The sequence below is a fragment of the Oncorhynchus keta genome, chromosome 23, assembly GCF_023373465.1.
Source record: "Oncorhynchus keta strain PuntledgeMale-10-30-2019 chromosome 23, Oket_V2, whole genome shotgun sequence".
Lineage (NCBI taxonomy): Eukaryota > Metazoa > Chordata > Actinopteri > Salmoniformes > Salmonidae > Oncorhynchus > Oncorhynchus keta.
This window is the reverse complement of record NC_068443.1, coordinates 44,750,501-44,778,289: the sequence shown is the minus strand read 5'-3', so window position 1 is coordinate 44,778,289 and position 27,789 is coordinate 44,750,501. Positions and strand designations below refer to the sequence as shown.

At 46.1% G+C, this 27,789-nt stretch overlaps 1 protein-coding gene across 1 annotated transcript; it reads right to left on the bottom strand.

Moving 5' to 3' along the window:
• Window positions 1–19,851: 19,851 nt before the first annotated feature.
• LOC118401731 (inner ear-specific collagen-like) lies at window positions 19,852–24,358 on the bottom strand. Its single transcript, XM_035799307.2, has 5 exons — window positions 24,201–24,358; window positions 21,823–22,285; window positions 21,401–21,481; window positions 21,171–21,251; window positions 19,852–20,964 (listed from the first exon to the last, which is right to left on the bottom strand). The coding sequence occupies exons 1-5, from the start codon at window positions 24,225–24,227 to the stop codon at window positions 20,072–20,074; spliced, it is 1,545 nt and encodes a 514-aa protein (XP_035655200.1). The 5' UTR covers window positions 24,228–24,358; the 3' UTR covers window positions 19,852–20,071.
• Between the last annotated feature and the right edge of the window lie 3,431 nt (window positions 24,359–27,789).

Below are 27,789 nucleotides of genomic sequence, written 5' to 3'. Positions count from 1 at the left end.
ATGTGTCTTCATCCTCTTATCTCTCTGTCTTTCTCTTGTTTCTCTCTGACCATGTGTCTTCATCCTCTTATCTCTCTGTCTTTCTCTTGTTTCTCTCTGACCATGTGTCTTCATCCTCTTATCTCTCTGTCTTCATCCTCTTATCTCTCTGTCTTTCTCTTGTTTCTCTCTGACCATGTGTCTTCATCCTCTTATCTCTCTGTCTTTCTCTTGTTTCTCTCTGACCATGTGTCTTCATCCTCTTATCTCTCTGACCATGTGTCTTCATCCTCTTATCTCTCTGTCTTTCTAACTGGGTTGTTTCTCTCTGACCATGTGTCTTCCTCCTCTTATCTCTCTGTCTTTCTGTTGTTTCTCTCTGACCATGTGTCTTCATCCTCTTATCTCTGTCTTTCTCTTGTTTCTGTCTGACCATGTGTCTTCATCCTCTTATCTCTGTTTTCTGTTTGTTTCTCTCTGACCATGTGTCTTCATCCTCTTATCTCTCTGTCTTTCTCTTGTTTCTCTCTGACCATGTGTCTTCATCCTCTTATCTCTCTGTCTTTCTCTTGTTTCTCTCTGACCATGTGTCTTCATCCTCTTATCTCTCTGTCTTTCTCTTGTTTCTCTCTGACCATGTGTCTTCATCCTCTTATCTCTCTGTCTTTCTCTTGTTTCTCTCTGACCATGTGTCTTCATCCTCTTATCTCTCTGTCTTTCTCTTGTTTCTCTCTGACCATGTGTCTTCCTCCTAATTATCTCTCTGTCTTTCTCTTGTTTCTTCTGTCACCATGTAGTCTTCATCCTCTTGGATGATTTCTGTCTATTCTCTTGTCTTATTTCTCTGACCATCAGTGTCTTCAGCTCTTATCTCTCTTCCTCCTCCTCTTAGGTCTCAGGGTAATGTCATCCATCCCTCTTATCTCTCTGTCTTTCTTTGTTTCTCTCTGACCATGTGTCTCTGTCATTCCTCCTCTTATCTTTCAGTAGATTTCGTTTCTAGATTCTGTCATGTATTTCCGCTTATTTCCAATCACTGTTTGTCTGTAAGGTTTCTGGCTGCCTACCTGAAGTGTGTGTCTGCTGTGTCATGTATGTCTGTCTTTTCATACACCTGTCTGTCTTTTCATACACCTGTTTGTCTTTCTGGCTGCCTTCCTGATGAGACCCTTTGTGACCTGTGTGTGTCTGTTGTCTGTCTGTCTGTCTGTCTGTCTGTCTGTCTGTCTGTCTGTCTTTTCATACACCTGTTTGTCTTTCTGGCTGCCTACCTGACTCTGTGACAGCTCTTATGATGAGTTTGTTGTCTGTCTGTCTGTCTGTCAGCTCTGTATGTCTGTCTTTTCATGGACGGACACCTAGCCTTATGATGAGCCCTTATCTGACTGTCCTAGATTGTCAGCCTCATGATGGCCTTTACATTTGACCAGGTTGTCCATCGGACAACACAGCTCTATGATGAGCCCTTATTTGACCAGGAGATGGTGATTGAGGACAACACAGCTCTCATGATGAGCTCCTTATTTGACCATGAAGGGGGTGGACAACACCGATGATGAAGACCAGGTAGGGTAGACGTGGACAACACAGGAGACGCCTTATTTCCTTATGATGGCCCATTTGACCAGGTAGAGGTAGATTCGGACATCACAGCTCTTATGGTTGCCTCCAGTACCAGGCAAGGAGAATGGACAACACAGGGGATGAGTATTTGACCAGGTAAGGTAGATTAACGGACAACACAGCTCAAAACAATTGTGGTGTGTTTGAGTCAGCCCTTATTTGACCAGTAGTTTAGAACATTGCTGGTGGATGATTTACGGTTTATTCACAAAGCTTAGGGGGTCTGTATTTCAGCTTCACCATCAGTAGACTCTTTCAGCTTTGTAACCAGGTAGAGGTAGATTAACGGACAACACAGCTCTTATGATGAGCCCTTATTTGACCAGGGGTAATAACGGACAAACAGCTCCATGAGCCCTTCTTTAATAAAGAGTTTGGACAGCCAGCTGTTGTGAGGTGAATGGTGGCCATTTTGAGTCATGTGAGCCCTTAAAGATGACTGTTACACACAGCTCTTATGATGAGCCCTTTTCTGAGTAGATAAAAGTGTAGTATTTGACCTAGATAACTGGGCATATGATTTGTGCTTGCAGTGAAGACACAGCTCTTATGATGAGCCCTTATTTGACCAGTTAAGGTAGATTTAAAAGCTAGAGATGTTTGACAAAAGCTATTAGTAACACAGCTTTCATGATGCAGCCCTTATTTGACCAGGTAGAGGTAGATTACGGACAACACAGCTCTTATGATGAGCCCTTATTTGACCAGGTGGGGTAGATTCAAATCACAGCTCTTATGATGAGCCCTTATTTGACCAAAAGGTAGATTACGGACAAGAAGCTCTTATGATGAGCTTATTTGACCAGGTAGAGGTAGATTAACGGACAACACAGCTCTTATGATGAGCCCTTATTTGACCAGGTAGAGGTAGATTAACGGACAACACAGCTCTTATGATGAGAATAAAGATTTGACCTGGAACCAAAAAGGGTTCTCCTATGGGGACAGCTAAATAACTATTTTGAAACACTTTTTTTTTGTAAGAGTGTAGGGCCTTACAGGTGTTGTTGAGGGCAGATGTGTCCCTTGTGCTTCAACAAAGTCAAACACAAATAAGTATGAACGACACAAAGACGGACGCACGGTCAAACCAATCAAAAACAGACAAAGACCAAGAGTTTACATTTGATTTAGGCGAGGAAGAGCAATATACAGAACGAAACACAAGCAACAACCATCAAAAGCTGTGTACTACAAATCACAAAACAACATACTGTATCTCCCTGTATCACAATGCATCACCAATCACTTTAGATACTATTGAGGAGTATACACCTGTTCCAATATACCATCAAAACATGTTTCAATACCCTTCTGCTTTCACTGAGTCTCAATTCACCCAAATATAGTGTAAGTCAAATATATTCTAAGGTTACTTCACAATTCAGTCGATCAATATCCGAACTTAAACAACTAAGACAGATAATACATTTCACCGCATGAATTCAGTTTTCTTATGCCGTCCACAAGATTAAATTAATGAACAAAAATGGTGCGGGCATAGAGAGCAAGGTCTGCAACAGGATACGTGTGCTAGCTGTTTTCAAAGCAAAAGCTCTAGGACTATCCGACGTTACCTGACCAACGCTCCAGCTAGCTAGCTTTTGTAATATTAGTTAGCTAGCTAGCTTGCGTAATATTAGTTAGCTAGCTAGCTTTCGTAATATTAGTTAGATAGCTAGCTTTCGTAATATTAGTTAGCTAGCTAGCTTTGGTACTATTAGTTAGCTAGCTAGCTAGCTAGCTGTCTTACCTCAATGCTTGGAAGCTTTACTGACAGACAACAGGGAGACAGGGAGCCACAAAGCATCGAGGCTAAAGGCTAAAGCTAGCTAGCTATTATACCAAACAGGTGTGTGTGTGCTTCCACGTGTCCGTCTGTACAAGGATTGTTCAAGACTATCCAGCCCCAGCTTACACAGCTTGGCACACAAAGTTTTGACCATTACACTGCAATCAAGTGAATATGAGTTAATTATCAACAATTGCCTATATGCTGTAGGTAGCTAGCTATAGGTAGCCCTTTCCTCCACTTAATAATGCCAGAGATGAAAGTAATTAAGATGGATCGTTCAACCATTCTATTATTCTCAATGGTAATTAGTGAGAATAGGTGAGTAGGTCTTCACATAAATAGGTGAGCATACTGCCTCCATATAGCATACTGCCTCCATACTGCATACTGCCTCCATACTGCATACTGCCTCCATACTGCATACTGCCTCCATATAGCATACTGCCTCCATACTGCATACTGCCGCCATACAGCATACTGCCTCCATACAGCATACTGCCTCCATACAGCATACTGCCTCCATACAGCATACTGCCTCCATACTGCATACTGCCTCCATACTGCATACTGCCTCCATACAGCATACTGCCTCCATACTGCATACTGCCTCCATACTGCATACTGCCTCCATACAGCATACTGCCTCCATATAGCATACTGCCTCCATACTGCATACTGCCTCCATACAGCATACTGCCTCCATACTGCATACTGCCTCCATACAGCATACTGCCTCCATACAGCATACTGCCTCCATACTGCATACTGCCTCCATACTGCATACTGCCTCCATACAGCATACTGCCTCCATACTGCATACTGCCTCCATACTGCATACTGCCTCCATACAGCATACTGCCTCCATACTGCATACTGCCTCCATACTGCATACTGCCTCCATACTGCATACTGCCTCCATACTGCATACTGCCTCCATACTGCATACTGCCGCCATACTGCATACTGCCGCCATACTGCATACTGCCTCCATACAGCATACTGCCTCCATACAGCATACTGCCTCCATACTGCATACTGCCTCCATACAGCATACTGCCTCCATACAGCATACTGCCTCCATACAGCATACTGCCTCCATACTGCATACTGCCTCCATACTGCATACTGCCTCCATACTGCATACTGCCTCCATACTGCATACTGCCTCCATACAGCATACTGCCTCCATACTGCATACTGCCTCCATACAGCATACTGCCTCCATACTGCATACTGCCTCCATACTGCATACTGCCTCCATACAGCATACTGCCTCCATACAGCATACTGCCTCCATACAGCATACTGCCTCCATACTGCATACTGCCTCCATACTGCATACTGCCTCCATACAGCATACTGCCTCCATACAGCATACTGCCTCCATACTGCATACTGCCTCCATACTGCATACTGCCTCCATACTGCATACTGCCTCCATACTGCATACTGCCTCCATACTGCATACTGCCTCCATATAGCATACTGCATACTGCCTCCATACTGCATACTGCCTCCATACTGCATACTGCCTCCATACTGCATACTGCCTCCATACAGCATACTGCCTCCATACTGCATACTGCCTCCATACTGCATACTGCCTCCATACAGCATACTGCCTCCATACAGCATACTGCCTCCATACAGCATACTGCCTCCATACTGCATACTGCCTCCATACAGCATACTGCCTCCATACTGCATACTGCCGCCATACTGCATACTGCCTCCATACTGCCTCCATACTGCATACTGCCTCCATACAGCATACTGCCTCCATACTGCATACTGCCTCCATACTGCATACTGCCTCCATACTGCATACTGCCTCCATACAGCATACTGCCTCCATACTGCATACTGCCTCCATACTGCATACTGCCTCCATACAGCATACTGCCTCCACCAGCATACTGCCTCCATACTGCATACTGCCTCCATACAGCATACTGCCTCCATACAGCATACTGCCTCCATACTGCATACTGCCTCCATACTGCATACTGCCTCCATACTGCATACTGCCTCCATACTGCATACTGCCTCCATATAGCATACTGCATACTGCCTCCATACTGCATACTGCCTCCATACTGCATACTGCCTCCATACTGCATACTGCCTCCATACTGCATACTGCCTCCATACAGCATACTGCCTCCATACTGCATACTGCCTCCATACTGCATACTGCCTCCATACTGCATACTGCCTCCATACAGCATACTGCCTCCATACTGCATACTGCCTCCATACAGCATACTGCCTCCATACAGCATACTGCCTCCATACTGCATACTGCCTCCATACAGCATACTGCCTCCCTGCATACTGCCGCCATACTGCATACTGCCTCCATACTGCATACTGCCTCCATACTGCATACTGCCTCCATACAGCATACTGCCTCCATACTGCATACTGCCTCCATACTGCATACTGCCTCCATACTGCATACTGCCGCCACCACTGGGTGAGATTGATGTTGTCCGTGTTAACAGTGACACTACACATATAAGTAGGCACATTCCCTCCCTGCCTGGCATGGTATGGTATGGTATGACTTTGTATATACTAGAGATCTCAAACTACATTCTGGACCTTGAAGCCAGTTCCACTGCCTTTTTCATTTTTTTTTCATGTTTCCCTCCCATGAGTGACTGATTTATACCTGGGAAACCAGGAGGGCACAATGAATTATCAGGTAGAACAGAAGACCAACAAGCTCCGGACCTAATAATAATAATAATAATATATATATATAATATATGCCATTTAGCAGACGCTTTTATCCGAAGCGACTTACAGTCATGTGTGCATACATTCTACGTATGGGTGGTCCCGGGAATCGAACCCACTACCCTGGCGTTACAAGCGCCATGCTCTACCAACTGAGCTACAGAAGGACCACAGGACCTAGGGTAAGAGTTGAATACCCCTGTACTAGAGTATAATTACATATTTCCCTCTGTTTTTCTAGAGAAGGACCCGGACAGTATGTAATGTATTTGACTTGTGTGTAGAATATTATTTCTCCATAGAGATGCTGGATACAGAATTACAGTGCCTTACGAACCCTCACATCCTACACATGTTCAGTAGAGCATCAACAGACATGGAGCTGTTGGAGCAGCTCGACCACATCCTACAGGTAACACACACACACATAGGAATCGATGAGCACACAAACACATGGTCATAAGTTCCAGATAGAAAGGCTTAAAGCACCGGGGATCTTATGAGATTTATTCGTGTGTGGTGTGAGGTAATGAGGTGTGTGTACGTCAGGGGGCAGAGTGTTTCCCAATGTGCTCGGTTAGAGGGTATGTATCTGAAGGCTCTAACCTGTGTGTGTGTGTGTGTGTGTGTGTGTGTGTGTGTGTGTGTGTGTGTGTGTGTGTGTGTGCAGTAAGTGAAAAGGCAGACTGTGTTGTACCCTGTGTCCTCTCTGAAGGGTTAGTGTGTGAGGGCTCTAGCCTGCTGCTTCTGATGCTGTGCCCTCTGAGGAAGAGCATCCCGAAAAACATGACCTTGATCTCCTTTTACCAGGACACTCACATCTCAACCTCCACATACCAGTCAAAAGTTTGGACACACCTACTCATTCAAGGGTTTTTCTTTATTTCAAATATTTTCTACATTGTAGAATAATAGTGAAGACATCCAAACTATGAAATAACACATATGGAACCATGTAGTAACCAAAAAAGTGCTAAACAAATCAAAATATGTTATATTTGAGATTCTTCCAAGTAGACACCCTTTGCCTTGATGACAGCTTAGCACACTCTCAGCATTCTCTCAACCAGCTTCATTTCAATTAGGTGTGCCTTGGTTAAATGTTAATTTGACGAATTTCTTTCCTTCTTAATGCGTTTGAGACAATCAGTTGTGTTGTTACAAGGTAGGGGTGATATACAGAAGATGGCCCTATTTGGTAGAAAACCAAGTTCATATTATGGCAAGAACAGCTCAAATGAGCAAAGAGAAATGACAGTCCATCATTACTTTAAGACATGAAGGTCAGTCAATCAGTCAATCTGGAACATTTAAAAAACGATGAAAGTTTGGTCAAGTGCAGTCACAAAAACCATCAAGCCCTATGATGAAACTGGCTCTCATGAGGACCGCCACAGGAAAGGAAGACCCAGAGTTACCTCTGCTGCAGAGGATAAGTGTCACAACTTCCGCCGAAGTCGGCTCCTTTCACTGTTCGGGTGGCGTTCGGCGGTCCATGTCACCGGCTTTCTAGCCATCGCCGTTCCATTTTTCATGTATCCATTTGTTTTGTCTTGTTCCCTGCTGGTTTTCATTCCCTAATCACACATCATGTATTTATTCCTCTGTTCATTGTGTAAGATTGTTTGTGTGATACGTGCACTAGGCTTGCGTTCATTTTCTCTCGTGTTATTTCACGAAGCCTGTTTGTATACATTTGACGGTTGTGACTGTTTGTGCTCGTTTTACACTTTGCCTTGTAGGTTGGAGATTTTTGGACGTCCGTCTGTATATTCTCTCCTGCCGAAATAAAGTGTGCGCCTGTTCACAATTCTCTGCTCTCCTTCACCTGACTTTAGCACACGCCTGACAATAAGGTCATTAGAGTTTCCAGCCTCTGAAGTTGCAGCCCAAATAAATGCTTCACAGATTTCAAGTAACAGACACATCTCAACATCAGCTGTTCAGAGGAGACTGTGTGAATCAGGAATTGTTGCAAAGAAACCACTACTAAAGGACACCAATAAGAAGAAGAGACTTGCTTGGGCCAAGAAACACGAGCAATGGGCATTAGAACAGTGGAAATCTGTCACACCCTGATCTGTTCCACCTGTCTTTGTGCTTGTCGCCACCCCCCAGGTGTCGCCCATCTTCCCCATCATCCTCTGTTTGTCTGTTGCCAGTCTGTCTTGTTTGTTCAAGCCTACCAGCGTTTTGTGTCTCAGCTCCTGCCTTTTCCAGTTTCTCTTTTCCCGTTTCTCTTTTCCCGCCCTCCTGGGTTTGACCCTTGCCTGACTCCTGAGCCCGCATGCCTGACCGCCGACCTGTACCTTTGCCCCCCCCCCTCTGAATTACCGACCTCTGCCTGACCCTGCCTGCTGCCCGGTACTGTTGCCCCACCTCCGGTTTACTGACCCCTGCCTGACCCTGCCTGCCGCCCGGTACTGTTGCCCCACCTCTGGTTTACTGACCCCTGCCTGACCCTGCCTGCCGCCCGGTACTGTTGCCCCACCTCTGGTTTACTGACCCCTGCCTGACCCTGCCTGCCGCCCGGTACTGTTGCCCCACCTCTGGTTTACTGACCCCTGCCTGACCCTGCCTGCCGCCCGGTACTGTTGCCCCACCTCTGGTTTACTGACCCCTGCCTGACCCTGCCTGCCGCCCGGTACTGTTGCCCCACCTCTGGTTTACTGACCCCTGCCTGACCCTGCCTGCCGCCCGGTACTGTTGCCCCACCTCCGGTTTACTGACCCCTGCCTGACCCTGCCTGCCGCCCGGTACTGTTGCCCCACCTCCGGTTTACTGACCCCTGCCTGACCCTGCCTGCCGCCCGGTACTGTTGCCCCACCTCCGGTTTACTGACCCCTGCCTGACCCTGCCTGCCGCCCGGTACTGTTGCCCCACCTCCGGTTTACTGACCCCTGCCTGACCCTGCCTGCCGCCCGGTACTGTTGCCCCACCTCTGGTTTACTGACCCCTGCCTGACCCTGCCTGCCGCCCGGTACTGTTGCCCCACCTCCGGTTTACTGACCCTGCCTGACCCTGCCTGCCGCCCGGTACTGTTGCCCCACCTCCGGTTTACTGACCCTGCCTGCCTGCCCCCCTGCCTGCCCCCGCCCGGTACTGTTGCCCCACCTCCGGTTTACTGACCCCCCTGACCCTGCCCGCCCGGTACTGTTGCCCCACCTCCGGTTTACTGACCCCTGCCTGCCCCTGCCTGCTGCCCGGTACTGTTGCCCCACCTCCGGTTTACTGACCCCTGCCTGCTGCCCGGCCTGCTGCCCCTGTTGCCCCTCCGGTTTACTGACCCCTGCCTGCCGCCCGGTACTGTTGCCCCACCTCCGGTTTACTGACCCCTGCCTGCCCCTGCCTGCTGCCCGGTACTGTTGCCCCACCTCCGGTTTACTGACCCCTGCCTGCCTCTGCCTGCTGCCCGGTACTGTTGCCCCACCTCCGGTTTACTGACCCCTGCCTGCTGCCCGGTACTGTTGCCCCACCTCCGGTTTACTGACCCCTGCCTGCCGCCCGGTACTGTTGCCCCACCTCCGGTTTACTGACCCCTGCCTGCCGCCCGGTACTGTTGCCCCACCTCCGGTTTACTGACCCCTGCCTGCCGCCCGGTACTGTTGCCCCACCTCCGGTTTACTGACCCCTGCCTGCTGCCCGGTACTGTTGCCCCACCTCCGGTTTACTGACCCCTGCCTGCCGCCCTGCCTGTTGCCCCACCCCGGTTTACTGTGCCTGCCCCACTGTTGCCCCACCTCCTGGTTTACTGACCCCTGCCTGCTGCCCGGTACTGTTGCCCCACCTCAGTCGGTTTACTGTCCCGAATTGCCTGCCGCCCGGTACTGTTGCCCCACCTCCGGTTTACTGACCCGTGCCTGACCGGTACTGTTGCCCCACCTCCGGTTTACTGACCCCTGCCTGCTGCCCGGTACTGTTGCCCCACCTCCGGTTTACTGACCCCTGCCTGCCGCCCGGTACTGTTGCCCCACCTCCGGTTTACTGACCCGTGCCTGACCCTGCCTGACCCTGCCTGACCCTTGCCTACCTGGTCTATTGACGGCTCCTGTTGGGATATTAAACTATTGTTTATTCGACGTGGTCTGCATCTGGGTCTAACCTTCATACCTGATAGAAATCTATCCTTTTGGACTGATGAGCCCAAATCTGAGAATTTTGGTTCCAACCGCCGTGTCTTTGTGAGATGCAGAGTAGGTGAATGATGATCTCTGCATGTGTAGTTTCCACCATGAAGCAGGTGTTATGGTGTGAGGGTCTCCGCTTGTGTATTTCCCACTGTGAAGCATGGAGGAAGTATGATGGTGTGGTGGTGCTTTGCTGGTGACACTGTCTTTGACTTATTTAGAATTCAAAAGACTAGGTGTTTGGGGTGGAAGTAGAGGTGTTTGGGGTGGATACCTGATAGCCATCTTTTGGACTGATCTGGAACCGCCGTGTCTTTTTTGGGGTGGAAGTAGAGGTGTTTGGGGTGGAAGTAGAGGTGTTTATCAGTAGAGGTGTTTGGGGTGGAAGTAGAGGTGTTTAGGGTGGAAGTAGGGGTGTTTGGGGTGGAAGTAGAGGTGTTTGGTGGTGTGAAGTCTTAGAGGTGTTTAGGGTGGCACAGTAGCATGGTGTTTGGGGTGGAAGTATCTGGAGGTGTTTAGGTGGAATCATTTGGTGTTTGGGGTGACCCAACAACCTCCAGGGTGTTTAGGTGGAAGTAGAGAGTGTTTGGGTGCTGGAAGTGACCTGGTGTTCACCCGAACTCAACCCAATTGAGGTGTTTGGGGGTGGAAGCAGAGGTGAAGGGCAGCCAACAAGTGCTAGAGTGTGTTTACTGTGGAAAGCAGGTCCAGTTTGGGCTGGTTGAGAGAATGTTTGGGGTGCAAAGCTGTCAAGGCAAAGGGTGGCTAGAGAAGTGGTGGGTGTGAGAAGTGTTTTCACTGTTCTATGAAGTTGATGTGCATTCTCAGTTGTGTTTGATTTGATCTCGTTCTCAGACACTTCTGCCCAAATGCAAAAAGAGTCTGGTAAGCTAACGCCTCAAACTGTGGTCAGAGGGAGCTGGGGTGCAGACAGCAGACAACAAATGGTTTGGGGTGGAAGTAGAGGTGTTTAGGGTGGAGAGGACGGTGGACTCAGTGGACGACATCCCAGCCATTTACCTGATGGGTAAGTTGACATCACTTCTACTTATACAATCAACCAAACAAATTTCAATGGCTTTTTTCCCCCCACCAGCAGATGTCACAAAGTGCTTTTACAGTAACCCGGCCTACACCAGGGGAACCCGGGACATACAGGGCACCACTGTTCCTGCCTCTCTTTCTCCCTGTGTGATGACATATCCTGTTTAGGCACCTGGCCAGCTGAGTGCAGCTGGCTCTCCCGTCAACATGAGGATCCTGCTGCTCCTGCTGCTCCAGCCCCAAAAACACATGGGTACACAGACACGCACACGCGCACACTATTAGGAATGCTAGCCTATTTAAATGTTTGTGTGTTGTGTGTCAGAGTTAAGGGATGGTAAGACAGTGTTTGAGAAGAGGTGTCTGGTGTGGGAGGAGGACATGGAGATGCACTCCAAGTTTCTGGACAGAAAGGTGATGTATTTCCTTACACCCTACCATTACCAGGCTACTCTCACCTAGCCCTTGTGGTCCTTACCAGGCTCAGTTCTCAGCATGGCCCCTGTACACTACCATTCAACCAGGCCACCCATACCTAGAATGTATGCACACATGACCATTACCAGGCTAAAAGCTCTGCTAAATGGCATACACTATTATTACCATTATTATTAGCCCCTTACACTTAACCGCTAACATTTCCAACACGACCTGATGTGTGTGTTACAGGAAGAGTTGAAGACGGAGCCTTGTACCTGCAGCAGCACCTGGAGCTCCTGGCCATGATGGCCAACTTCTTGCAGTTCCTTTCACCACGAAAACTGAGCAATGTCTGGTTTGCCCTTGGACTTCTCCCCCTTCTCCTCCCACTTACATCCAGGTGGCACATTCAACACCTCTCTCTCCTTGTCAACACACTGACTGGGTCTCAATCGTCTGTTTAGCTTCCTCTCACAGGCACTATAGTGAGGACAATACTCGTGTCATTATTAATGAACATGAGGCCCTCGATCATCAAATATTAACGCTTTAATGGAAGTTTTGTATTTTTAATTGTGAAAAATGTTTTACCTTTATTGTTTGACTGAGCTTCACTGAAAACAATTCCAATCAACTCTGTTGATATGGCAACGCAAGAGTTAGTTACAGTGTGTCTTATACAGAGTTAGTTACAGTGTGTCTTATACAGAGTTAGTTACAGTGTGTCTTATGCAGAGTTAGTTACAGTGTGTCTTATACAGAGTTAGTTACAGTGTGTCTTATAAAGAGTTAGTTACAGTGTGTCTTATAAAGAGTTAGTTACAGTGTGTCTTATACAGAGTTAGTTACAGTGTGTCTTATACAGAGTTAGTTACAGTGTGTCTTATACAGAGTTAGTTACAGTGTGTCTTATAAAGAGTTAGTTACAGTGTGTCTTATACAGAGTTAGTTACAGTGTGTCTTATACAGAGTTAGTTACAGTGTGTCTTATACAGAGTTAGTTACAGTGTGTCTTATACATTTTCCATGGTTGCTTTGTGTTATGAACTTTGTGGTAATTTTAGTAACTGCTACTTTGCTTTTGCTCTGATGTGATCACCCAATAAATGTGTAAGAATAAAGTTACTAATGCTATTGTTTGGATAACTTTTACTGCCCTTATTTCCTAGGAAATGATAATGTATACTCCTAACACATATTAATTCATTACAAAACGGACAGCTGGCAAATATGTACAATGATTCACAAATGTACAGAACCCGCTGCATTTACTAACAAGTCAATGTTTTTATTGTAACATAAAACAAATTTAACAAATATAATCAGTTCCAACATTTGACACCCTTGAAAAAGAAGGTATATATACTATATATATATATGTATGTATTTATATATATGCCATTTAGCAGACGCTTTTATCCAAAGCGACTTACAGTCATGTGTGCATACATTCTACGTATGGGTGGTCCCGGGGATTGAACCCACTACCCTGGCGTTACAAGCGCCATGCTCTACCAACTGAGCTACAGAAGGACCACTGTCAAAGAAGGTGTCAAAGAAGGTGAAACGCTTCAAGTTCCTCTGTGTACATATGAAATGGTATTGCCCACAAAGTGTGGTCAAGGTGCAACAGCGCCTCTTCAACCTGTAGAAGGCTGAAGAAATTTTGTCTTGGCCGCTAGGACCCTCAAGAAACTTCTACAGATGCACCATTGAGAGCATCCTGTCGGGATATGTAGCGCTGCGTGGAACAGCAACTGCACCATCTGCAACTGCACCATCTGCAACTGCACCATCTGCAACTGCACCATCTGCAACTGCAGGGCTCGCCAATGCATCACCGGGGGCATACTGCCTGCCCTCCAGCACATTTACAGCACCTGCTGTCACAGGAAAGCCAAGAAGTTCCTCTAGGACCCCAGCCACCCGAGCCACGGCCTGTTAACCATCCAGAAGGAGAGATCCGTACAGGTGCATCATAGCTGGGACCGAGAGACAGCTTCTATCTCAAGGCCATCAGACTGTTAAACAGTCACCACTAGCCGGCCTCTGCCCAGAACAGTACCCTGCCCTGAACTTTAGTCGCTGTAACTAGCTGGCTACCACCCAGTTCCTCAACCCTGCACCTTAGAGGTTGCTGCCCCTAAGTACATAGTGGTCCCTTTAGTATTGTTTACTGTTTGACCCACATATGTATATACTGTATTCTAGTCATGTCCTATCCTATTTAACTCTTGCTGTACATATACCAACCATTCTATCCTACGTATTCTACAGATACACTACATATTGTATCCATAAACTGGTCCATAATGTCTATACATCCCATCACATACAGTGCCTTTGGAAAGTATTCAGACCCCTTGACTTTTTTCACACTTTTTGTTACTTTGCAGCCTTATTCTAAAATGGATTAAATAAAACAAATTATTCAACAATCTACACACAAAACCCCATAACGACAAAAGCGAAAACAGTTTTTTTCTACATTTTTGCAAACGTACATTTTTAAAAGTATTCAGTATTTGCTATTAGACTTGAAATTGAGCGCAGGTGCATCCTGTTTCCATTGATCATCCTCGAGATGTTTCTACAACTTGATTGGAGTCCACCTGTGGTAAATTCTACTGATTGGACGTGATTTGGAATGGCACACAACTGTCTATATAAGGTCCCATAGTTGACAGTGAAGGTCAGAGCAAAATCCAAGCCATGAGATTGAAGGAATTATCTGTAGAGCGCCAAGACAGGATTGTGTCAAGGAAAAGATCTGGTTGTTGAGGCACGATCTGGGGAGGGGTACCAAAATCTTTCTACAACATTGAAGGTCCACAAGAACACAGTGGCCTCCATCATTCTTAATTAAATGGAAGAAGTTTGGAATCACCAAGACTCTTCCTAGAGCAATCGAGGGAGACTGAGCAAACGGGGGAGAAGGGAATTGGTCAGGGAGATGACCAAGTACCCGATGGTCACTCTGACAGAGCTCTAGAGTTCCTCCTGTCTCATCCTCCAGTATTTATGCTGCAGTAGTTTGTGTCGGGGGGCTAGGGTCAGTCTGTTATATCTGGAGTATTTCTCCTGTCTCATCCGGTGTCCTGTGTGAATTTAAGTATGCTCTCTCTAATTCTCTCTTTCTTTCTCTCTATCGGAGGACCTGAGCTCTAAGACCATGCCTCAGGACTACCTGGCATGATGACTCCTCGTTGTCCCCAGTCCACCTGGCCGTGCTGCTGCTCCAGTTTCAACTGTTCTGCCTGCGGCTATGGAACCCTGACCTGTTCACTGTGCGTACTATTATTAGACCATGCTAGTCATTTATGAACAGTTGAACATCTTGGCCATGTTCTGTTATAATCTCCACCTGGCACAGCCAGAAGAGGGCTGGCCACACCTCACAGCCTGGTTCTTTCTAGGTTTCTTCCTAGGTTTTGGCCTTTCTATGGAGTTTTTCCTAGCCACCGTGCTTCTACACCTGCATTGCTTGCTGTTTGGGGTTTTAGGTTGGGTTTCTGTACAGCACTTTGATATATCAGCTGATGTAAGAAGATTTTGATTTGATGGGAGAACCTTCCAGAAGGACAACCAGCATTCTGCAGCATTCCACAAATTAGGTATTTATGGTATCATGGCCAGAAGGAAGCCACTCCCCAGATTAGGTTTTAGCCACTCCCCAGATTAGGTCTTTATGGTATCATGGCCAGAAGGAAGCCACTCCCCAGATTAGGTTTTAGCCACTCCCCAGATTAGGTCTTTATGGTATCATGGCCAGAAGGAAGCCACTCCCCAGATTAGGTTTTAGCCACTCCCCAGCCACTCCCCAGATTAGGTCTTTATGGTATCATGGCCAGAAGGAAGCCACTCCCCAGATTAGGTTTTAGCCACTCCCCAGATTAGGTCTTTATGGTATCATGGCCAGAAGGAAGCCACTCCCCAGATTAGGTTTTATGGTATCATGGCCAGAAGGTCTTAGCCACTCCCCAGATAAAGTCTTTAGCCATCATGGCCAGAAGGAAGCCACTCCCCAGATTAGGTTTTATGGTATCATGGCCAGAAGGAACTCCCCAGATTAGGTCTTTATGGTATCATGGCCAGAAGGAAGCCACTCCCCAGATTAGGTCTTTATGGTATCATGGCCAGAAGGAAGCCACTCCCCAGATTAGGTCTTTATGGTATCATGGCCAGAAGGAAGCCACTCCCCAGATTAGGTTTTAGCCACTCCCCAGATTAGGTATTTATGGTATCATGGCCAGAAGGAAGCCACTCCCCAGATTAGGTCTTTATGGTATCATGGCCAGAAGGAAGCCACTCCCCAGATTAGGTTTTAGCCACTCCCCAGATTAGGTATTTATGGTATCATGGCCAGAAGGAAGCCACTCCCCAGATTAGGTTTTAGCCACTCCCCAGATTAGGTCTTTATGGTATCATGGCCAGAAGGAAGCCACTCCCCAGATTAGGTATTTATGGTATCATGGCCAGAAGGAAGCCACTCCCCAGATTAGGTTTTAGCCACTCCCCAGATTAGGTCTTTATGGTATCATGGCCAGAAGGAAGCCACTCCCCAGATTAGGTCTTTATGGTATCATGGCCAGAAGGAAGCCACTCCCCAGATTAGGTTTTAGCCACTCCCCAGATTAGGTCTTTATGGTATCATGGCCAGAAGGAAGCCACTCCCCAGATTAGGTCTTTATGGTATCATGGCCAGAAGGAAGCCACTCCCCAGATTAGGTCTTTATGGTATCATGGCCAGAAGGAAGCCACTCCCCAGATTAGGTTTTAGCCACTCCCCAGATTAGGTATTTATGGTATCATGGCCAGAAGGAAGCCACTCCCCAGATTAGGTTTTAGCCACTCCCCAGATTAGGTCTTTATGGTATCATGGCCAGAAGGAAGCCACTCCCCAGATTAGGTTTTAGCCACTCCCCAGATTAGGTCTTTATGGTATCATGGCCAGAAGGAAGCCACTCCCCAGATTAGGTCTTTATGGTATCATGGCCAGAAGGAAGCCACTCCCCAGATTAGGTTTTAGCCACTCCCCAGATTAGGTCTTTATGGTATCATGGCCAGAAGGAAGCCACTTCCTCAGTGGTCCCCAGATTAGGTCTTGTTTAGCCACTGATCAGAGCCAGGTTGAGGTCTTAGCCACTCCCCAGATTATGGTCTTTAGCCACTCAACCCCGGAGATTAGAGTCTTTTGAACACCAGATGGTATCATGTTTAATGGCCAGGAAGGGAGCCAGCCAACCCAGATCAAGACGGAGATGGTTTTAGCCACTAGGCCAGAAGGAAGCCCAGATTAGGTCTTAGCCACTCCCCAGGTTAGGTTTTAGCCACTCTCCAGATTAGGTCTTTATGGTATCATGGCCAGAAGGAAGCCACGCCCCAGTAAAAGAAACATAACAGCCTGCTTGGATTGTGTCTAAAGGTCTTCAGACAATAAGAAACAACATTCTCTGGTCTGATGAAACCAAGATTTAACTCTTTGGCCCGAATGCCAAACGTCATGTCTGAAGGAAACCTGGTACCATCCCTACGGTGAAGCATGGTGGTGGCAGCAACATGCTGTGGAGATGTTTGTCAGCGGCAGGGACTGGGAGACTAGTTAGGATCATGGGAAAGATGAACAGAGCAAAGTGCAGAGAGATTCTTGACGAAAACCTGCTCCAGAGCGCAAGGGACCTCAGACTGGGGCGAAGGTTCACCTTCCAACAGCACAACGACCCTAAGCAAACAGCCAAGACAACACAGGAGCGGCTTCGGGACAAGTCTCAATGTTCTTGAGAGACCTGAAAATAGCTGTGCAGTGACGCTCCACATCCAACCTGACAGAGCTTGAGAGGATCTGCAGAGAAGTATATGAGAAACTTCCCAAATACAGGAATGCCAAGCTTGTAGTATCATACCCAAGAAGGCTCGAGGCTGTAATCACTGTCAAAGTGCTTCTGCAAAGTACTGAGTAAAGGGTCTGAATAAATGTAAATGTGATATTTCATTATTTATTTTTATTTTTTAAATAATTTGTTTTAAATTCTAAAAACCTGTTTTTGCTTTGCCATTATGTGATATTGTGTGCAGATAGATGAGGGGGGGGAAAAACAATTTAATACATTTTTGACTAAGGCTGTCATTTAGCAAAATCTGGAAAAAGTCAGGGGGTCTGAACTTTCCGAATGCACTGTACAAAGCCATACCGTATGAGGCAAGAAATAGCATAAGTGTTGTTTCCGCCTATATGTGTCGTGTCACTGTCAACACTGCCAGCTTCAATCTCACCCAGTGGTGCCGGTATATTGGTGGCCATACGCTGGCATACTCAGTATTCCCGCCTATTTTTCCTCTACAGATGTACTCACCTATACTCGCTAATTATTATTAAGAATATTTGAATGATTGAACAATCCATCCGAATTCCTTTCATCTCTGCCATTATTAGGTGGAGAGAATAACCACCTATAGCTAGATACCTACAAGCATATAGACAATTGTTGCTACTTATTTAATACTCACCTCATGACAGAGAGGGTGGTGCTCAAAACTTGTTATGTCTTGTTAGCGGATTGTCTTGAACGAGCCGTGTCTACAGACACACACAATTGTTTGGTATGATAGCTCGCTAGCTTTAGCCTTTAGCTCAATGCTTTGGTATGATAGCTCGCTAGCTTTAGCCTTTAGCTCAATTGTTTGGTATGATAGCTTGCTAGCTTTAGCCTTTAGCTCAATGCTTTGGTATGATAGCTCGCTAGCTTTAGCCTTTAGCTCAATGCTTTGGTATGATAGCTCGCTAGCTTTAGCCTTTAGCTCAATGCTTTGGTATGATAGCTTGCTAGCTTTAGCCTTTAGCTCAATGCTTTGGTATGATAGCTTGCTAGCTTTAGCCTTTAGCTCAATGCTTTGTAGTTTGTGCTTTGTTAGCTGGGGCAGGATTGTCTTGAACGAGCCGTGTACAGTCTACAGACTATTGTTTGGTATGATAGCTCGCTAGCTTTAGCCTTTAGCTCAATGCGTTGGTATGATAGCTCGCTAGCTTTAGCCTTTAGCTCAATGCTTTGGTATGATAGCTCGCTAGCTTTAGCCTTTAGCTCAATTGTTTGGTATGATAGCTTGCTAGCTTTAGCCTTTAGCTCAATGCTTTGGTATGATAGCTCGCTAGCTTTAGCCTTTAGCTCAATGCTTTGGTATGATAGCTCGCTAGCTTTAGCCTTTAGCTCAATGCTTTGGTATGATAGCTTGCTAGCTTTAGCCTTTAGCTCAATGCTTTGGTATGATAGCTTGCTAGCTTTAGCCTTTAGCTCAATGCTTTGTAGTTTGTGCTTTGTTAGCTGGGGCAGGATTGTCTTGAACGAGCCGTGTACAGTCTACAGACTATTGTTTGGTATGATAGCTCGCTAGCTTTAGCCTTTAGCTCAATGCTTTGGTATGATAGCTCGCTAGCTTTAGCCTTTAGTTCAATGCTTTGGTATGATAGCTCGCTAGCTTTAGCCTTTAGCTCAATGCTTTGTGGCTTTAAATATAAGCTCCCTGTCTTGTCTGTCAGAAAAGCGAGTATTGAAGGAAGGCAGCTGGCTAGTTAGCTAGCTAACGAACTGACGTTGCTTGTTGGTGGCCCTTATTTATAACTAACCTGGCGACAGCTAGCTAGTTGGAGCGATGGTCAGGTAACGTCAGATAGTCACACAGCTTTTACTTTGAAAACAGCGTATCCTGTTGCTGCTCTACACCCATACCGTCTCTGTTCATGAAATCTTGTGGACAACATTAAAAATGTATTCATGCAGTCGAAAATATTAGCCGTCTTATGCAGGTTTTTATATGTTTATTTTACAATAGCTCTAATGTTGAATCCCCCAAAATATAGCTCTTATTATCAGACCGCTAATATCGTAAACATGTGAGTAGCGACATGAAGTTGGATTTTTGTATCAAAAAGAAGATAAGTTCAAACTCGCTAACTGAGATTCTGTTCTCATATATGTAGCTTATGTGTGAACGTGGAGGTCACAAACCTCCAGGAATGAAATGTCCTAGATCTGCACTATGCAAGAATACGTGATTTTGCTAAGCAATACAATCATGAGCACATTCTCAACTCATTAAGATAAACAAATCAGTCAAACAAATAGGTCGTTTTGTAGGACATTTTATTCATTAATGTTATAGGAAACTGCACAGAGCTAACAGGCCATTGTAGATGGCTTTTGATTTATAGAAGGTGCTCTGTTGGTGTTAACTTCAATAACTTTGTTAATGTATGTGTGTGTGGATTGTGTGTCTTCCAATTATATGTGTATGTAACCTGTGTCTGTGTAACTGCCTCTCACGGACTAAGGCGATGGGGTGGTATCTACCCCCAACTATAGTTCCCCTCGTCACCACCTGGAGCGCCTGCTGGAGGAAAGTCTCGGAACAAGGGCAAGTCGCAGGAGTCGGGGTAGAGCAGGAAGCCAGAGAAGGTGCTCCTGCTCTCACTGTCATCATACATGCCGTTGGTAATGTTGTCCTTCACCTGCAGCCACACCCGGTCGCCCATGACCAGGTGGAGCACCACCTGGTGGCTAACGGTGCCCAGCTGTGGCTCCGTGGTCTTCACGATAGAGTTGAAATTATGGAACAGACCCACCTTCAGCACCTTGCTAAACACCGTCAGGTGGTAGCTGAAGACATAGGTGCCGTTCACTGGTGCCCTGTAGATGCCTATGATGGGGTCGAAATGAAACTGCCGGTTGGTGATGACTTGGGTGAACGGCACGGGCTTGTCCGGTAGCGGGTAAATTGTGCCGAGCGCGGCGGTGAATGAGGACTGGATGGCTGGAGAGCATGGCCCGGGAATGCCCGTCATACCGAGGTCACCCTGGTCTCCCTTTTTACCGTTGAGACCCACGGTACCCTTAGGGCCCAACTCACCTTGCTCTCCCTTGGGCCCACGGATCCCTTGTTGACCGTCTGCCCCGTCTGCTCCATTAGTGCAGTTGCACTCGCCCTTCGCCCCCAGTTCACCTTTCTCACCATTCGTCCCGGGGACCCCAGGGGAACCCATGTGCCCTGTTTCACCCTTGGTCCCCGTATTCCCTGGAGGGCCTGCTACTCCGGGGAGACCCCTGGCCCCAGCCGGTCCGGGTATCCCTGGTTGTCCTGCACGGCCCTGAACACTTTCACAGGACGCAGGACAGGTCCCTTCCGCTCCCTGGGGCCCCATCTCTCCCTGTGCACCCTCCAGACCCTGGTCCCCTTTGTCCCCTGAAACATACAAAAACACACACACACACACACACACACACACACACACACACACACACACACACACACACACACACACACACACACACACACACACACACACACACACACACACACACACACACACACACACATACACATAGATGAGATCTAAAGTTGGATGATGGAGAGATGCGTCTATGTACTGCATCTGTTGTTTGACTGACCTTTGAAGCCGCGGTCCCCCTTGGTGCCGGTGAAACCCACTAGCCCACGTTCTCCCTTCTCATTTTCATCACCCTTCTGACCTGTAACAAATAGGTAGAAAGTGAGAGAACGAAGTTGCAAATCATTTTCTGCAAGCTTGTATTACTGTCATTGCTCAGACATGGAACAGTCCACAGCTTTATTGCTTTTTTTTTTTATAGTCTTAACAGAATTGACAAGTATCACTTACCCTTCAGTCCTTGGCGGCCCACAAACCCAGGCCGACCTCTGAACCCTGTAAGTCCTCTTCTCCCAGGACTTCCTGGAATACCTTTTGTGGGTTAAGAACAACGACGTAAAAAATATGTGGCTAGCTAATACACTGTATTTAATATGTTATATCTATGTTTGAGAGTGGCAGAAAGAGAACAGAGAATGAGGCCAAGACTGTGGATGCAGCTCGTTATATCATTTGTTTCGTAAGTTTAGATGGTGTGTAGACCTAAAATACTGCCAGAGCAAAAGAACAGGTCCACACTACTAATTAGGCTGAAAAAAAACTACATCCATTTTTAAGATCTCTTTTTCTACTTCTAATGGAACTACCTGGTAAAATAAAAGTGAAATAAAAATGAAATAAAAATGTATACTGTTCTATGCCTTTCTGCATACCTGGCAGGCCCCTGTCTCCTCTGTCCCCTTTGGGTCCCGCGCTGGCCTTGCAGCGGGAGCAGACACAGAACCAGGGCACCTGGTCCATGGGGGGAGGCACCGGCACATCCAGAAGTGTCTGGCAGTACGACATGTCCGGCTCCGACCCGGCCTCACCGACCAGCAGTTCCCCAGTTCGCCAGTTCCCAGTCATGTTCATGTGAGTGCTTGGTGACATGGGGAAGCCAGGATTGGGGTAGTCGGAGGGGGGCATTGGACCGCCGCGGGCATTCATGTTCTGGTTGTTGGTGGGCATAGGGTAGTCAGATCGCATTGGGTACATGTGGATGTCCGTAGGGGGGATGGGGCTGTCTTGGGAGCCTGTGAACGGGAGAGGGGGCATGTCGTTGTATCCCCCTGTGGGTGAAGTATGCATTGCAGAGGAGATGGTGGTGCATAAGAGCAGTCCCAGCAGACTGGTAGTCTGAGAGAGAGAAAGAGAGTGAGAGAGAGCGTGGGAGGGAGAGAAAGAGAAAGCGACAGAGAGAGAGACAGAGAGAGAGAGAGAGAGAGTGGGAGGGAGGGAGGGCGTGGGAGGGAGAGAGAGAGAGACCGAGAGAGAGAGAGACAGAGAGAGAGAGAGAGAAACAGATGTCCAGTTGTTTTCATGATTTTTGTCTCATATGATAATCATTCAAGAGAACTACTTAATCAATTTCAATTCTTCAAACAATGACCCAAAACGTATTTTTGCTACAAAATGGGAAGAAAAATACAGTGGTATCTCATCAGGCTGGTTAAATCCACATTGTTTCAAGGTAATTTGTGACATGGCATCTACATCTACTGATCTATCTAAAGCTGATCTATCTAGAGCTGATCTATCTAAAACTGATCTATCTAGAGCTGATCTATCTAGAGCTACCCAAACGGAGCTATCCATTTGGCCTCTCATCCAGGATTTTAACCAATCCCAGCTTTGATATTGGTCACTGACTACTACAGATGTTGTATCATGACAATGATTACTGAGAGATCTCAAAATAGTTCAAGAATAGGACTAAATCAAACTTGATTTGAAAGTGCATTTAAAGTGTGATTTGATCTTGTCCTATATTCTTGAACTTTTGATTTTGATTGAGCTGGAGACATTGTCGTGACTCTCGCATCTGGATGAGGATCAAAGATGGCCTCATCCAGGCAGAGAGAAAGAGGGGGTGGGGGTGGGGGGGGGTTGGTCCGGTTTTATGACTTTAACGCCGGTCGTTAACTTCCTCTATTTGGCTTTGCCGTATTGAGAATGGAATGTCTGAGTGTTACAGAAGAGAGACTCTTGCTAAAAACCTTAATAACATCAATTGATTTGACATTGGAATATTAGTTTTGGAATCCAAATGTTTGGAATGGTCGGGCGGGGATTCAAACAATAATCACGTCATATCATTAAGTATTTTGTGATATCATTTAGGGTGAGAATTGTTTTCCCATTTGAACTTTGTTGTGTTTTGAAATGGTTGAAAGCGCAATGACAACACATTTCGATGACCAATCGGACATGGTTTTTCCATAGAAATGTGGACGTGCTTTAAGATGGTTGAAAGCATAGTGGTAAAAGGTTAGAATTCAACAAACTTCTTCTTTTGTGTGAATAAAGCTTGAAATCTCATTGATCAACGTCTCAACAAAATATTACCCAAATTTCCATGCTGAAATTATGTGGTGTGCCCAGTGGGATGTTTTCAGTTAACCTATACCATACTTAATTTTGTTTATCGCAAATTTATAATAGTGATTAGTGACTAATGTACTTGTTTCCTGAGAATTATTCACCAATCCCTTACCAATCACTGCACACTCATGTCTAACCAATTTATTAAAGTTCACCACGAAGACTATCATCTACTACAGATAATGCAACAAAACAAATTTGCTTCTTACTATAGGACCATGCAATCCCTACCAACCAATAACACATCAATCACCAAAACACTTATCAACACATCAATTGTACCACTCACCCATCATTCAGGACTCACCAATCCCATTGGTCAATACTCGTACAAGAACAGCCCAAACGATCAACGGTCCTAACCAACAGCCTTGACTCACTGGTAATAGTCTTTTGAAGTTTTCCATTTTTCAAAAGACTGTTACCAGTGAGTGCTCCGTGCGGGTTTTGAACCACCACACATATCCTTTTCACACTACCTTTCCGTTTCAAACCAAACTGTGCTGACTCTTTCATTTTTACATGGTCCTTTTCAACAAAGTTCCAGCAACTGTGGTGGATGTATACAACTAGGCCAACTCAGTACAGCTTGGTTTGGCTCAGCTCAGTTCTGCTCAGTAGTGTGAAAAGCCCCAAAGAACCCACTCACAATTTAAAGAGTTGCACTCACCAGTCCTTTGGAGTCTTGTGTCATCATGTGCAGGATGAGAGATGTTGGTGGAATGATGAGCAGGACAGAAGCATTGATCAATATATAGGCCTTGCCCAAAACAACACTTCTTTGGGTCCCCCTCGCACCCTCTAGACCTGCAGACAAAGAATAGGAGGGAGGAATGGAGGGTGGGAGGAGGAAGAGATACTTCATTGTGCTGTGGACAGAGTAACTAGGGCTTCTACCTGCAAGACGACCTCATTAGCGATCGACAGCATGGTCCACAGAATTATAATAAAAACAATAGATGGGTAAAAAAAAGTGAGAGAGAGGCGTCACCCGTGTTGCTACAGTATATTCCACCCTATTCCTTGTCCCATGACTCCCTCCGCCTTGCTATCTCTTCCCTTAACCTCTCACCTCTCACTTCTTTTCTATCACCTCTACTTTCTTCTCCCCATCTCCCTTTCCCTCTCATTCTCTGCCTCTCTCTCTCTCTCCACCTCTACCAGGTTTCGGAGAAGGTGTCGATGGAGAGATAAGGAGCTCAGACAGAAAGCAGATCTATTTCAGACACCTGGGTCTGTTGTAACCAGCACTCCAGAGACACAAGCGGCTCCAGTGGCCTACTTCTGGCCTACTTCAGCCCGTGTCTGTTTCTGGACTGGACGGCTGTAGAGGCCCTTAACAGGAAATGTCAGGACCCCCCCCAATATAGACCCGGGCCCATATTCATAAAGAATCTCAGAGTAGAATAACTCACCTAGGATCTGTTTAGCCTTTTAGATCATAATGAATCAGATTGGATTGACAGGGGGTGACCTTATCCGAGATCAGCACTCATACCTTGAGATTCTTTATGAATACAGGCTCTGATAAACCACATTGGAGCGATTGCAGTGTGTGGAGTCTCTTGTATAATAATTATTTTATATCCAGGACTTGCTCAAAGATATTGGTATGTCTGTAATATTTTCCAATATCCCCCAATATAATAAAATATTGTATTGACACACTTCTATTGAGGAAGCATATGTTGAAGTCTTGTTTAAAGTACGAGAAGGGTGACATGGTCTTGTCTTTGGGTTTTTCAGAGAAAAGGAAACTTTTGTAGAAATATGACCCAAAGGCAAATTAATTAAGGGCAATAGTTCAGAGAATTTGTGTGACAATTATTTATAAAAAGTCTGTATGGATTAATAATGTTATGTTCATCAATAATGTTAATTCCATCATATAAGCATAATAAAAGATGCACTATGCAGAAATTGCTCCGCTCTTTTCATGGTTGCTAAAATCCTGATAGTTTACCCCATTTCAGTTTCAGACAAAACAAGCAAGTACTGTATAGTGTAGAGAATCATTGTACCATCTTAACCGCAGTGAAATATATTTTCAATAACTAAAAATATAGTATTTTCAGCTGTTTGAAGCTGGTGCACAGAACCGAAAGTAAAAGATGCAAAATCGAACACGCATAGAACAGATCTACCGCTTGAACAGATCTACCTTCTTGCTTACAATGAGAATGACATATCTATAACCCACATTTCTATGTGAATTTTGTTGGGTCGCCCAAAAAGTTACAGAATTGCAGCTTTAATATATTAAGTCAAAGTAAATTACGTATTTCACGAGTTGAAGATTTACAGAATATCACAAAAGTGGGTACACCCCTCACATTTTTGTAAATATTTGATATCTTTTCATGTGACAACACTGAAGAAATCACACTTTGCTACAATGTAAAGTAGTGTGTACAGCTTGAATAAGCTGTCCCTTCAAAATAACTCAACACACAGCCATTAATTAATGTCTAAACCACTGGCAACAAAAGTGAGTACACCACTAAGTGAAAATGTCCAAATTGGGCCCAAAGTGGCAATATTTTGTGTGGCCACCATCATTTTCCAGCACTGCCTTAAGCCTCTTGGGCATGGAGTTCACCAGAGTTTCACAGGTTGCCACTGGAGTCCTCTTCCACTCCTCCATGACGACATCACGGAGATGGTGGATGTTAGAGACTCCTCCACCTTCCGTTTGAGGATGCCCCACAGATGCTCAATAGGGTTTAGGTCTAGAGACGTGCTTGGCCAGTCCACCACCTTTACCCACAACTTCTTTAGCAAGGCAGTGGTTGTCTTGGAGGTGTGTTTGCGGTCGTTATCATGTTGGAATACTGCCCTGTGGCCCAGTCTCCGAAGGGAAGGGATCATGCTCTGCTTCAGTATGTCACAGTACATGTTGGCATTCATGGTTCCCTCAATGAACTGTAGCTCCCCAGTGCCAGCAGCACTCATGCAGCCCCAGACCATGACACTCCCACCACCATGCTTGACTGTAGGCAAGACACACTTGTCTTTGTTCTCCTCACCTGGTTGCCCCCACACACGCTTGACACCATCTGAACCAAATAAGTTGATCTTGGTCTCATCAGACCACAGGACATAATTCCAGTAATCCATGTGCCTAGTCTGCTTGTCTTCAGCAAACTGTTTGCGCGCTTTCTTGTGCATCATCTTTAGAAGAGGCTTACTACCTCTGCAGCAATGCTGGCAGCACTCATACATCTATTTCCCAAAGACAGCCTCTGGATATGACACTGAGCACGTGCCCTCAACTTCTTTGGTCGACCATGGCGAGGCCTGTTCTGAGTGGAACCTGTCCAGTTAAACCGCTGTATGGTCTTGGCCACCGTGCTGCAGCTCAGTTTCAGGGTCTTGGCAATCTTCTTATAGCCCAGGTCATCTTTATGTAGAGCAACAATTACTTTTCTCAGATCCTCAGAGAGTTCTTTGCCATGAGGTGCCATGTTGAACTTCCAGTGACCAGTCAGTATGAGGAAGTGTGAGAGCAATGACACCAAATTTAACACACCTGCTCCCCATTCACACCTGAGACCTTGTAACACTAACGAGTCACATGACACCGGGGAGGGAAAATGGCTAATTGGGCCCAATTTGGACATTTTCACTTAGGGTTGCACTCACTTTTGTTGCCAGCGGTTTAGACATTAATGCCTGTGTGTTGAGTTATTTTGAGGGGACAGCAAATTTACACTGTTATACAAGCTGTACACTCACTACTTTACATTATAGCAAAGTGTCATTTCTTCAGTGTTGTCACATGAAAATATATACTCAAATATTGACAAAAATGTGAGGGGGTGTACTCACTTTTGTGATATACTGTATGTCTTTACGATCGCATACACATTTTGTGGGTACAAATGAAGCCCCACCAATGATGACTGTGCTTCTCATATGTTTCAGGGAAAGAGGATGAGGGTGGACCGGTAAACTGGTCTGGGACACAAAACAGGCCCCTAGCGACCGAAACAAAACCCCTGACCCTGTTACGCGTGGGGGACCGCCTAGCGGCACTGCCAGTTCTGTACCCATAGTGTCCTGGGGAATAACCACAACCTTTGCTCCAAACACCTTTGTTCCCCCCCGCAGAACTCTATTATCCAGGCCGGTTCTGTAATAAATCAACAGTGTGGATACAACAGAAACCTGAGCCATAGAAACAAGGCTCAAGCACAATGAGGATAATGGAGGATGAATGGCTAACCCCAATAACTGGCCTCATTTCCACGCTCTCGGAC